We start from the raw sequence: 14,339 nt of genomic DNA, 5'->3' as shown, positions 1-14,339 counted from the left end.
AGATTCTGCAGTTTAGATTTACTGTACAGTAGATAAAGATTTCAAAAGATACGCTTCAAGTCTGGAATATTCCACGTTAAGATAATGCATTTATTTGCCACTCTCAGCAGTACATCTCCCTTTAAGATGACTCCACACATTAAACAGAATCCTGCAGGTAACATAGTCTGAGTTTTACTCGTGAAATGATTAGTTATCCTTGAAGTGACAGCTAGTGTTCTTGGAGCATTCCTTATTCAACCAGAGACCAGGTTACATTTCATTGATCTGCAGACAAATAGCAAATTTTTCACAGATGATAACATTTTCCAGATCAGCTGTCCTACAAAAGGCCTTCTTGCATCAATGTCTTGCTCTACATCCAGAAAAGAGCATGAAAGAACGAGTAGTACGAGGGCTATAGCTTTAGAAAAATCCTTACCTTTGGAGCTTTTGGGGATAATCTGTCCCCAGCGAGGTTTGTATTCTTGTTGACTGATATACTGATTGAATAAGCCATCTGCAAAACAAAACTCCTGCTATATAAAAGGCTTATATTTCAACTATAGCAAAAGAAAAAAAAAAAAACAAAAAACTAAAGCAGTCAATCCAGTATACTCTTCCAAAAGGTATGCTCATTTGTCAGCAAAGCAGGACCATCCTGTCAGGCAATGGCCTCCACTACCTCCCTAACAACTCTGACATGTTGTCATGGCAATGACCTTGCACTGCAAGTGTTTGAGTCATACCATGCACGCCCCAGAAAGTCAGAAAGTGCTTTCTGTTGGTCCTTTGCAGACACTGAAGGACATGGCTTAGTGGGCATGGTGGTGATGAGTTGATGGTTCGACTAGATGACCTTAATGACTCTATGATGCCTTCATTTTAAATAATTTCTCCATACATAAGTTAAACTTGCTAATGAACTTAATGAGGAAGCACTACAATAAGAAGAGGACTCATTACTATATCAATGAACAGTTATAAAGTCTGCCTGCCAGGTCATGCCAATTGTCTGTAAATCTCCAATGTGATGTATTTAGTTAAGAATAGATTCCCACCCCCTTATTTAATCAAAAGAGAAGTTGCCAATGCACATCAAATTCAACCATTTTAACACATGTTAATGCAAAACTAGGTCAGATAGTATCTCTGGATTTTCACCTGAAAAAGAAAAGCAGATTAAAAGCTACAACAGGGGACAACCAAGCATTGGATGAGAAACAAAATAATAGCTTACACTCTCCTCAGAGACTTAAACAAGAAGATAAACAGAAGAAACATGAGGTCACTGGCCAGATATGCCAACTGCAGCATTTCTGTAAGAAGCAGTAACTTGCAGCACTCTAGCCACATTCCATGGGCGGTCTTCTCTCCCTCTATACACTTACCAGATGTAATTTGCTTCGCATCAAGAGGTCAGATCCTAATTGTGTTCTACACGTATCATGAGTTTACTAGACAAATATTTAATTTTTTAAACTCTTCTTCCAAAGAGAAGAGCTTAGCAAGCACTGAGAAACTTATACCAGTCTTCAAATGACTTCATTAAGAAAAACTCCCTAACTTTCTGCATGCATCTCAAACTACTACACTGCTAGTAGCCAGTCTCCTGATCGCTGCTTCCCTTAACACCCACCTGCCTCTATCCCACCCATTACCTCACCATCTATAGACAGATTTATTACAAGCATTTGTACTCCATTTATACAGTACTAGAAAAAAAAAATGAGTTCAGACAGCCAGTTTTACACCGCTAGTACTATAACTACTAACATGAGCAGACTCAGAATTCCAATGACAGATTTACATAATATTTATAATAAACAGAACATTGCACATAGGCTGCTCGGTCAAGGGTAGGATGCGTTCAGAAATCCTTCATCATGTTCCTAACAGCTTTGCTCTTCACTAGAATCAGACCTAGCCAACTAGCTCAGGAATCACTTTCACATTCCTCAGCAGTGAAAGGAAAAATGAAATTACCAAGTTCTATGTAACACTTCTCAGTTCTTCCAACCCCAGTAATTGTGGCTTTGAGGTAAGAACGTAACATTTGTGAATGCCTCCATTTATTTATACAAATCCTTTGGTGGGCACAGAGGGAAAAAAAAAGATCATTCTTTACTGCGCATGTACCTATTTAGTTTCAAAAAAGGTAAGAATCTTTGGTAAGCGTGACACAACATTCAGAGGATATTTTAGAGCATTTCCTGGCATCCTGTACTTTGTCATGACTGAAATCCAGTTTTAATTAAAACTCAAGCCAGCAAGGACTTCCTGGGAGAATATGAATACTCTATTTAGAAACCACCTAATAGGAAAACTAAAGGCACTCAAGAATTCCTAAAAGGTACTGAATTTGGTCTTAAAACACAAAACTGCTTTCAACTTTCTTCAACTCTGTTCAGCAAGTTTTTCAGACTTACTACTCTGTTAAAGCAGGGCAGATTTTACTCTTACCTGTCTTAAAGTCAAGAACATGAGCTCTCTCGTAATAGGTAATTGAGGAAAATCAGAAGTTTGCTCAGCATATGTAGAATGGCTTGTTTCAGTTTTAAGACTGGGACTGTTACTCAGATTTCTTCAGCATTAATAAAGGTGGAATAAAACACAAGAGGCTTGAGATTTCATGAATTCCGACTCAGAAAAGCCAATAGAACAAACGTATGCACTGTAAGCAATTCCATACTGAGTCAGATTTTACTAGACACAAGCCTAGATAGAAATTCAGCCTCCTGGTTATCATTTTCCAGTCTTTAAGTCCAAAGACAAAACTGTATTTATCCCTATGGCAGCCAATAGATAATTGGACATAAATAGCTCAAGAGGATGAATTACACCACATATGATCCGAAAGGGTGATTTAACCTCTCTCCCATGCTCAACACCCACAGGCTGCACTTGTCAAGATATGATACTTCTCCCCTACTGTGCTTTCAGCCTCTTTTAATAATGCTTCTTGTCTTCCATGGGACATTGGTTTGGAAATGCTCCAGCTCACTTCCCAGAAATGTTTCTTTCTGCTGGGAGCAGTTCCACACTCATTCTACTTGTACCACAAACCAGAAGCAGCTTGTTTTGGGAGCTGAATCACCACCTGCCTGACACCACAGGGAGAAGAGGAGAAAAAAAAAGAAAAAAGGATTTCTAGGTGGGTTCTGTATCTGATGCCAGACTTCTAGCACACTCCTTGTGTCTCTAGCCAGAATAGAGCTGCTGACCAAAAAGTCTCTAAAGTTTCTGCAAGGCACTGAAGATCAGATCCAGGCCTACTTATGTTTGTCAGCTGCTTCCAATGAATCAGTAGTTTAAAATAAATTTCAAGCTCACTGTAGAAAAAGTGTGAAGTGTAAACCTTTAAAAGAAGTAGTTTCCTTAGGCCCTGCAGTCTCTCATCTCAATGTCCATGTTTACTCTGTAGCACTGCAGCCAAAGATGGTACTTTTATCTTGTACTATTTACAAACACTTTGCAACAAGTTGTGACGCATTTTGGATGTAACAACATGAACTTCACAATAGTTAAACCTAGTGCATTTCATCTGGTAACTGAAGGCTTTATTTTGTCCATCAATTACACACTACCCAGAAGAGATTAAAACAAACACTGCCAACCAAAATATTTAACTTTGTGAAGCTGATCAGAAACAAGTGAAAATTGTACTAAGCTTAATTTTAGGCAACACGCACATCTAGTTAGAAACAGTGAAATCTACTCACTTCACTATTAATGGCATGAAAAACTTCAAAGCAACATTTTGTCCATGACTCCTGGAGTTTGGGGATTTGTTTTCTTGGGGGTTTCACAGTTTCAGATGTTTTTCTTTGTAAAATAAAATCATAAAGTTTTTATAGTCAGAAAATGCTTCCAAACAAAATCTGAAGCAGAAAAAGATGAGATCAGACAAGAATCCAGCCACCATGTAATTTCTTTAAGATGTGAAAGCAACAAGAAAGCATGAATTTTCAAGCCTCAAAACTATGATATCCTCTTACTTTCCTCTTAATAAGAGAAAACAATCAGGATGCAAGGTTAGCTCTCCTACAAGATACCTGCTTCTACAGAAATCATACCACTGTACATCATACCACACCATCTGCAGCCTACTGTAAAGGGGGTGGGACCTGATTAGCTCCAGAGGTTCCTTCCAGCCCCTAGGATTCCACAATTCTGTGATCTACTTACCATAGGCCTTGAATCCCTACCAAGCTTCTCTCCTCCATCTATCCCAGTATAACACAGAGCAGCAAACCAGCCTATAATTTCTCTAACATGAACTCCAAAGTATTTGAAGTTAAAATTAAGTGGTGTTTGTCAACAGCTTCCAGGAGAATACAGATGTTCCTGTACACCTCAAGTTTTGGGAGACATTTGAGCCTTCAGGCTGTAAATCACCATCTTATTCATTGTATGGGGCCCATGTGTAAGCAGACAGACAGTGTACTGCGTACAGATAGGAGACTTGCCAGAAGGAACAAATGAGTCCCTGGAATACTAATATGCAGCAGACCTAGCAGATCTTCAATCCATTTCAAGCAGCCTTCTATGCCTCCAGTAGTTGCAACCAGTTCACCAAGTAATTTGCACTCCTCATGCTCTCTGTAGGAATACTAAGCAGATTTTTTTCTTCAGTATAGGCTGGTTGAAAGCTATAGGAATGAATCCAAATGTGAAGCATTTGAACCAAGTCTGTGAACCAGCTGAGATTTAAGGAACCTTTTATTTCTGAGCGGAAGTCAGACAGCTGCCAGAGTTTCCATTTGCCCATTTTCTAAGTCTAATGCACAAGTCAAAAGAATCTGCGGGAAAAGTGTGGCTGCCTGCCACTGAGCTCTCAAAAGAAATCATCTGGTGATGTGAGGTGGAAGACAGCGTTCACCATTAGCAATGCAAAAGAATGAGAGTTTAGCTCTGCTAGCACTAATTCTTGACCACCTACTCTTTTTCTACATGACTAAGCCTATGGAAATAGCCTACAAAAGATGTATCACATTTCACTTTTTAAACACCTATTGCTGCAAACATTAGCCCCTACAAATCAAATCTTAGGCTGCACGGAGCAAGCAGTATCACTGCCAACCTCACTGCACTTTGTTGGTTCCTTTAAGGCTACGAACTCTCAGATCAGCAAGAGGTCAGCAGTTCAAATATTCATGTCCAGTCTGTTCAAAGAGCAAACTGTTCCGTAACAGGGATAATTTAAGAATCTGTGTATCTCAATTAACTCTACACTTCAACTACACGAACTCATCATACACAGAACTGAAGTTAATCTGCATCTATTTCACAAGAAAATGCAGTGGAGAGCTCAGTTACAAAACCCATACCTTCAGTAGCAAGCTAGGAGACTGCACAACCAAGCTACCAAGAAAGTGAGGCGCTGGGTGCAAACAAGCCTTTTTCAAACAGAAGCACTTCAGACACATCGAGAACAAAGCAAGGATAGATAACTGCGGAGGACCACAGGGAGCTGATATTGTAGGAGAAAGTGGTGAAGACTGAAAACATCTATTCCCATCCTAGCTAGAAAGGGAAAGACCCAGCTGTGAGATACCAAGTGTGTTCAGCTACTTGCCTTATGACAGTCAACTGATCTAACCATGGACAAGCTCCTTCAGCAGCAGTTTCAAGTTTTTAGTTCCTGCCCTTTTAAGTCCCCCCACTGTAGCTGAATCAGTTCCCTGACCTGGCTTACCGCGCGGCAACACGAGCACCAAGTGCCACCAAGCAAGGGGCGAGGGCACATACTGTCCTGAGCAGGGATTGACCCAGTTCAAGTTCTGCCAGCTTACAGAAAATATGGGATGCAGCCTCAGTGTCTTGAGACAGATATCACTTCACACTGAAGGGTGCTGGGAGCTTTAAATGGGTACAAAAGCTGAAGACAGCAAAAATAAACGCAGAAGGGAAGGGGGAAGGCAGGTTAATGTATTCAAAGGCAAGCAAAATCATTAAGGATAAGCAGCAGAGCAATGGGAGATGCATACACTGACATTTAACTGCAACTAGCCAGGTGCTAGATTAAAAGGAAGAAATATAAACACACCCATGCATATTATTCTGTCCCTCAGAAACAGTAAGGAAACTTCACTCTGCTGCTTGGAGACTCTCCTGCTAAGCTACCCATAGTGTGTTGCTATAAATACTTGTTTCTGTATTTGCTGGAACAAAACAACAAAAAAAAAGGAGTGATAAAACAAACCACACTATTTTTCTAGGTTGCTTAAGAAATGCAAAGTTCTCCAGCCTCTAAAAAGAGACACGATTACAGGAACAAGGGAAAGAGGATTATTCACATCAAATTGTCCATCTGTCAGTACAATACCAGACTTGGAATTTTCTACCAGGGAAGTCTTTTGTCCATACTTCCACACCTGGTAAAGTTGAGCACTACAGACAGCAATTTTGCTCTCGGTGTACTGGGGAGGCCTAGAAGCACCTCCTCAGTTGTAGTCTCGGGGGAAAACTGCTGGATGCAATAAATTCAGTATGCTACGCATTATGTGGTGAGAAGAATTAATATGCAACAGGGCAAAACAAAGCCACAAACATTCAATTCATTAGTGCCTGTGGGGAAAAAGGTCAGTTTTTGAGGGACCTTATTCAGCACATTCTAGATCTCTAGTGAAATTCCATTCAAGAAGTACCTTCTACTACAGTCTGCAATGAGATGGAAAGAGGAAAGCTTCTAAGCATTGATGAGATGAAGCCACAGCCAAGGCAACAGACTGATCCCTTGGCATGATCACAATCATCAGCATACAGCATCCCACTGCCTCAGTTTGGTGGGCTCATAAGCTCCCTCTGACATTCCCTTCTTGGAGTAACACTGCAACGCCAGAGCAAGAGCCAGACACAGCCCCCCCACTGCTCTTTCCTCCTACAACTCTCACGTGGTCTTAGATTCAGCACAAAGCTGCCAGTTGAAGAATGCCTCTACATTGCAGGAAGCTGTTTACACTCCCTTCCAAGCCAACAACACTTCTACATCTCAGGAGGACAAGGACGAACACAGGCTTTTCTCAGGCTCAATGCTTGCAGCTGCTCAGGGAACTCAGCACACAGCAGAGTTGAGCTGTTCTGCTTATATAGTTCAGAAGTCTTCTGTCAAAATTCACAGAAAGCCATTTGACAGCCTGTTGCAGTAAACTCCCTAAAACTGTGCTCTATTGAACAGCTTCCTCATGAAAGCATTGTGATGCTGATTTTAAATCTATCATTTCTATCACATCCTAAGAACCACTTGCAACTTCAGTGCTTTTACCAAGAAAGAGGTGATCAATCACGTATGCTGCTATTTATTCTAAGAGATATTTCAAAATGATTGATTTGCCCAGAATTTAAAACAAAACAAAAACAAAACCACCAACACAAACCTTTGGCGCCAGACACCCATTACATTGGCCCACTTAGTCTCAAACTCCACAGACACAAGGATCTCTTATGCCAGTGCAGGTTTCCCATGAATAGCAATTGCACATAGTCAAAAAGCACGACACCCACAGGCAAGAGTACCTCTGTTTATCAAATTGCAATCCAAAACCACTGCACAGATCTTTGGAGACACACTTCACTGCAAAAGCTCAATTCTTGTATCCCATTCTATCAACAGAAAGTAAATCTCCTCCATCTTAGGAGATGAAAGCTGTTTACACACAGTGCTTCTAAGTTGAAAGGTTCCAAGTAAAAAATTAATCGTAGTTACAAAGAAACCAGTAAGTGAAGACAGCCTCTGCTTCCAATCATTATGACTTCTCTTAAGACATCCTCCAGGGAGTACTTTCTTCACAAAGAAAGCATTCTCAAATACAGCTGAAGTTCTGCTGAAATACCCACCAACTGGTAAGTCCTAACCAGAAATCATGATAAAGATCATTACTGAGAACACAAGTTCTACGCTTCTGTTTCCCTTGCTGCTTTTCTATGCTCGTAACTCCAGTTTACTTCTGATAGCTATGTCCACCTCCAGTTTGCCAGCCACTTGCATGAAGAACCTATGTTTACTGATTTTAAATTCATCAATTTGTCATCAAGGGAAAGAGAGGCTCCAAATGTAGTTGTGATAAGTTATTTCACTTTCAACGAATTTTTGGCTTTCATCATGCATATAAAATCCAGAACTTGATAGGACACCACACTGTGAAACAGCACATGGAATAGACAGATCTCCTGTTACGTACATTCATACTGAAAGCACTAACACTTCAATGTTTATTTGTTTCGTTTTTAATATCCCCACCCACCTCTGAGTCTTACCATTCACAGCTTTTTCTATCAGCTCTTCACAAGAATCGAAGTCTCCCTTCAACACTAGTTTGTCATGCAGGTCTGTCAACATAGGATGCTCCAGAGCAATCCTGGTTTTCTTCTGCAGCGACTCAAAAGCTTCAGTGTAGTTGTGCTGACGAAAATGCTTTAGGCAAAGGCGAATGGCTTCCTGTTCACGGTACTACTGGAACACAAGAAAATCTATGAGACATGCAGATTTTGTTTTTACTAGAACTGTTGGCATCTACCTATGAATCAGTCTGGAGATGGGTTCTTACGCACTGCACGTAACTTGCTTATGAGATGATGAGGAACACCATCACAGACATTTACTTTTCAACAGTATAGAAATTACACAGCTTCATATCATGAATGCAATTTAATAGGTGCACAAGAAGAGACTGCAGTGTCCCAGATCTCCAAAGTGACCATCACTTCCCCCCCATCTGCTTGGTCCCGCTGTTTCAGGCCTACACGGCATACAGGGCAGGAAAAAGCCGTCGCTATCAGTGTTACATAATTTGATTGTATGACTCTTATGTAACAAAATAATTTAGAAGAGTAAGTAGGTCACAGCTTTTCTAGAAGCAGAAGGAAAAAAAACATTAGAATATAAATACTTGTAATGACCACCGCTCCTGCAATGGAAAAGCAGAACGGACGGCTAACCACAAATCCTGCAAGTTTGCAAGGATTTCAGATCAACGACTGCAAGTATTTACACGCATGCCAGAATTTTACCTTCAAAATATTCCCCACAAGTCTTAAAGCGGAACCCCTGCCTTCATACTACAGATTAGCCAAAGCTGTCCGTGTCCCACTCAACTGTGGGAGAGTGAGAAAGGCTAGGGAAACCCACACTGCATCAAAAATAAAGGTACAGAAATATGAGGAAGTAGTAAATTCTATTTAAGAACTACAGCTCACGCAGTTAACGTACCAAGTCATCCACTGCATATTCAGAGCTGCTAACAATATGCGTGACACAGATTTGTATGTTTATAAGTAGCTCAGACATCCAGAACGACTTATTTTATGTATATCCCTCAAACCCAAGCTCTAACGCATTAAAAATATGTAATTCTTGATTTTCATCTTTAACACACATCATTTAGTGTGGTAAAAAACAAATCCAACTTAAGCATCTCTAAGAGCGATCAGAATAAAAGAAGATGTTTTATTCTTAAACTGCTGCCATTGCTCAAAGTTCTTTGTATGAAATTGAAATTAGCAGAATCTTTCTGAAAGCCTGGAAACTTACACCAACATTCAGAACAAATTAGGGCTTCTGAAATAACAGCTGTATAGCAAGAATCTACAACTGAAACACAGCTAAAAAGAAGCACGGCCATGTGCTGTATTTTTAGTTCTTAATCCATCAGTATTATACAGCTGCAAATAAGCAGAACTATGCATTTTTAGAAAATCAGTTCCCAGCCCACACGAGAAAGGCCAAGGCCACTGACAAAGGAGTATTAAAACTAAAACACAACTTTGGAGCACAGCTGGATTTATCTACTTTTTTTTTTTTAAAGAGATACTTAAGACACTGACTTTAAGCAAATGCTCACTTGCATTCATCACCACCCTACATTATTTGTTGCTCCAAGGGATAGCAAGCAAAAGGACAGATGTATGTCTCCAACAACAAACTTCTGCATCTTCAACTCCTGTAACTTGGCCATTAGACTAAAAGTATAGACTTTGTGTACTGCTACTGAGCATTTCATGATCAATAAGCCTGGCTTATAAAACATGGATTGACGACTGGCAATTGGCCACTTGATTTAATATAGAAGTTGGTACTTGATTGACACCACAGTAGTACTACAGAAGCTAAGTATAAAAATATTTTACGCAAAAAAATGAGTCTGAAAAGTACATAAAAGGCTCCTCTTCGCATGCTTCATGCAAGCTTAAAAAGATCACAAATCAAAGAATGGCTTTGATCTGAATCTGTAAATAATTACTTTGGTTAAAAACGTAACTAGAGCATGACACTAAGATGTTAACGCTGTGAAATATACAGATACAATTAAAAATATTTTACATTGTTCATTATGAAAAACAAAAATGAAAGCCATCCATAAACTGCTACTTTTTAGATCCCAAAGTATGCTTACTCTTCAGTAAAACTGACATGGTAAGGCCTGCAGGAAGCTGTCAGGTAAGCTAAACAAAAAGGAGTGAAGAGCCAACTGAGAAAGCCTACTTTTTTTTTTCTTCCAGTTATTATGTGTCACATCTAATCCTATTCCCCTAGGAAAAGGAAGATTTTATCGATTGAAGCACACAGAACAAAAAGGATGGGCAACTTCATGAAGAACCTTCTTGTCTGATGTCTCAGGCAATAGAGAACAATTATTAGATTTCCAAATCATTCAGACTTTCAAGAATATGCAAGATAATACCTGCACTGCCTCAAATGGAAAAAACAGATAACTTCGCTGCCCTTCCCCACATAAGGGTCAGCTTATATCCTCCTACATGGCTTTGGTAACAGCAGACCGTGGGAGAAGAGAACACTGACACACAATGATCACCAAAAATTTGGCAATTGATCCAAACAGTCATGACTAAGTCTCTGTCTTGTTGCTGTAGGGCTCTAAGCTTTAGAAGAACAATGCTGGCACTCCTTGAAGAAGCTGTAACTACATACATGCAGACCATGAGAAGTAGAGATTCCATGGGATAAGACATAACAAAACGGATGTCAACATCAGACTGTTCTTGACCAAAAAAAAAAGATTTGAAAGAAAAATCATAACCTCATAATTGCAACTAGTGAAAAATGCCAGAGACCACCACGTGCAGAGTTAGGAGAAAGAAGCACAGAAAACCATCAGCAGCTTCTATTAACCAAACATCAGAAATTAGCAGCCTAATGACCAAAATAACACTTTACAATTAAAGCAGCTACAGCTTCTCCTGTGACTATTAGTACTGCTCTGAAATCCTCCAGAAAGAAGCCTGTGATGTTGCTGCAAATATTTACAAATTAGTAAAGAAACCTCGTGGCCGTACTACCAGCTCTAATTCAACTGGCAGCACCATACAGTGGGGAAGGAGTCCGAATATTACCATCAACAGCCTTCTCCTTTTTGCCTATCTCCTTTTTGACTTCATTTTGGAAGCAGAGATATGACGCTCTGCTGCTCAGTCTTATTCAACTGGGAAGAATTTCTTCTGGAACAATTCACGAAATTCACACGGTATTACTGAGAACTTACATGCAGTAAAAATAGCGTTAAAATAAATTCTGGTTTTCAATTCATTCTCCCACAGAACACTTGCTGTACCCAATTACGTACAGCTTATACAAATAACATTTAGAAACCCTTGAACTTTCTGTCCGAAGTGACAAATGGCATAAATCATCTCATAGTCCAGCAGTGTCAGCTCCCCTCAATTTCAGAATATTCAGCAGAAGATATTAGGAGGGAAACATGAGAAGTGCAAAGATCTGCAGCAAGTTAAGACACTAAGGAGGATTCTTTTTAAACGAACCCATACCCTGTAACAAAAGCTACATAGTTAACCCAGATGCCTCCAGACTCACATATAGCTCTGCAGAACAGCTTAACTGCATGGTAAAAGAAAGACTAATCAAAAAGGAAGCAGAGACAGAAGCGGAATCTTTAAGACTTCTTTCGTTTCCAATGCAAACATGAATTTAATCACATTGTCCCCTTTTGACTCCACATTCCTTTTAGTTTTTCTTGTGATGCTACCTAGCAGGTTTTTGTTGTTTTCTTTTATAAAAGCTACAGATACAAAAAGACTCAAAGTCAAAGTCAGCCACGTGGTTTCAGTTTTATCTATGTGTGTTTGTTGTTTCAAAAGCCGATATTCAAGGAATGAAAAGGTCACATAATTCCAGTAAGAGGAGCTTCACAAGATTCTGAAATGACAAATCCTCAAGCAAACAGGCACCTAAAATGCAGGCCTACCTTGCTGTACCAGTTGAGGCACGGTTGGACCACATCCGGATCATCAATGCCATTAAGTTCAACATACCAGATACTAAAATTGAAGCTAGGTCCCCAGGATAACAGTGGAACTGGAGAAGAAAGGAAAAGGAGAAAAAGGACACATAAATACCAAACATTACACAAGTCCTAACAGGCTATACATAGTACTACTTCAACAGTACACTTCTGAAAGTTAAATTCAGTATTTATGACTTTATAGAAGTTTTAGTTTAAGAAAGTTTAGGCAAAATTATCACACCACGTTAAAGCTGTCATTTAAAGCAACCCGTGCTAAACAACATTAACACAGATCATTACAAAGCAGAAGCTTGCTTTAAGTAAAAGAGCAAAAATGCTATCATTTTGAACAACTAGGAGGCAAAAAGCTTGGAATGGACACTAGAGACGCTGTTTGCTTCTCACAGTGCATTTATTTCTACTTTTGTCAGCAGCAATTATTCTCCCTAACGGTGAAGACAAGAAGCTCACATATTTTGAATTTTACAAAATTAGTAACGTCTGTAAGTTGTGGAGGACAGAGGGAGGAAAAACTGTCAGTTTCCAATTTAAAAGCTGCATCTAATTTTTCTTCTTTTGAAAAAAAAAAAACAAAAAACAGCTTACACATATGCAGCTTTTTTAACCAATACTGTTTTATTTGGGTATCGGGACAAGCATACTAAGTGTGAAACACACTGCAGCGTCTCACTTAAGGCTCCTCTACCACTCTGCTGTAACATCTACCTTCTTGCATTGACCTATCAAACTTAGCCTGTTGATTAAGAGTTGGTTTTGCTTCAGAACAATTCCAACTCCCAAAAAGTTTTTATGTGAACACTTAAACTTTCAGTGAAATCAAGTGGTTTCCTTTCCCGCATCCTTTCTATTTGACCATAACTGATAAACAGGAAAGACAGCATTTAGAGATGAACGATTCATTACCAGCAACAGCACAGAGTCCACTACTTCCTTCCATAGAAACTATCCCTCCCACAGAGTAATTGCTAGTTGTCTTTCAAACCACTAGGAAGTACCATGAGACTACTAACTGCTTGAACTAGGGGTATGCTGACATACTCACTGAGAAAGCGAAACCCAAAATCCATTCTAAAGTTGCTACTGTTAAAGATTCTTAGTTGCTTAAACGTACCTCAAAGTTAAATCCATTATTTTCCGCAATATATTTGGGCACAGAGCCTACATTCAAATGCATGGTACTCTTAATTTTAAAAGCTGTTTCTACAAACCTACTGCTAAGGACTTAAAACAGCTTCTGGGAACAGTCATCAGGAGAACAGATTTTTAGAAAAGACTCTAAGATACTCGGAGTATATAATTCTTCATGATTTTGAAATCATCCCAAATAGTTTATTTCCACTTGATTGTTCAACATCACAAGTGAGAGGATCTCAGAGCAATTCCCAACGAAAACCCTGCCCAATAAGCTTCTTTGGTGTAGAGAAAAAGCTAAGCCAGATGTTTTTATCTTAATATCATAAAACCTTACTACTTTTAAATTCAAACATCAGTAAGCTCAAAGTTGTTACCAGAAAGACTACGAGAACTGATGAAATAACTGATGTGTGTTCTACATGAAAAGATACCACACTCCCTGCACAGAAACACAAGAAGGCATCGACAGTCACTATGTGATTGCTTTCTCACGTTGCCTGGGAGGGCAACAAACTTCCAAATGCTAGAGATAGTGAACAATCCAGGCATTCCTCATATTAAGATGATAGACTGACAGATTACCATAGGGTAAAACCTCTTATTTGTCCTCTGAACTGAACACATAGGCCAAACTGAAGCTAAATTTGGTATTCATTCAGCTATAAAGAATCAAAATCTGTTCACCGGTTTCTTCAGCTGAAACACTGAACCAAGCCACAGACCATCTCAAATGGATTGAGACCATGAATCTCCCGATAGCGAGCTTGAGGCCAGTTTCTTAAGGTTGAGTTAACGAGGTGAAAAACCAAACTTAAATACTACAGCTTTGCCACCTCCTTCCAGGAAAAATAAAAAATATGAAAAACCAGGAGTCCACCTCTCTATTTCTTTTTAGCAGCTCTCAGAACTTAAATCAGCTTTTTCTGGTACAATCAACAATTCACC

The 14,339-nt window shown here is 39.4% G+C and overlaps 1 protein-coding gene across 1 annotated transcript in view; it reads right to left on the bottom strand.

Annotated features, from left to right (window-relative positions):
- Positions 1-14,339, bottom strand: part of MKLN1 (muskelin 1) — a gene marked incomplete at its 5' end in the record, with an annotated part of 100,368 nt that overhangs the window by 57,044 nt on the left and 28,985 nt on the right. The window contains 3 exons of the mRNA XM_079540440.1: positions 422-499; positions 8,239-8,431; positions 12,201-12,310. Of these exons, the coding sequence (XP_079396566.1) occupies positions 422-499; positions 8,239-8,431; positions 12,201-12,310 (381 nt within the window). The remainder of the gene's footprint in view (positions 1-421; positions 500-8,238; positions 8,432-12,200; positions 12,311-14,339) is intronic.

Source organism: Tetrao urogallus (genome assembly GCF_951394365.1).
Source record: "Tetrao urogallus genome assembly, chromosome: 1".
Lineage (NCBI taxonomy): Eukaryota > Metazoa > Chordata > Aves > Galliformes > Phasianidae > Tetrao > Tetrao urogallus.
Note: the sequence above shows the minus strand (reverse complement) of the source record. Positions and strands in the feature narration are given on the sequence as shown.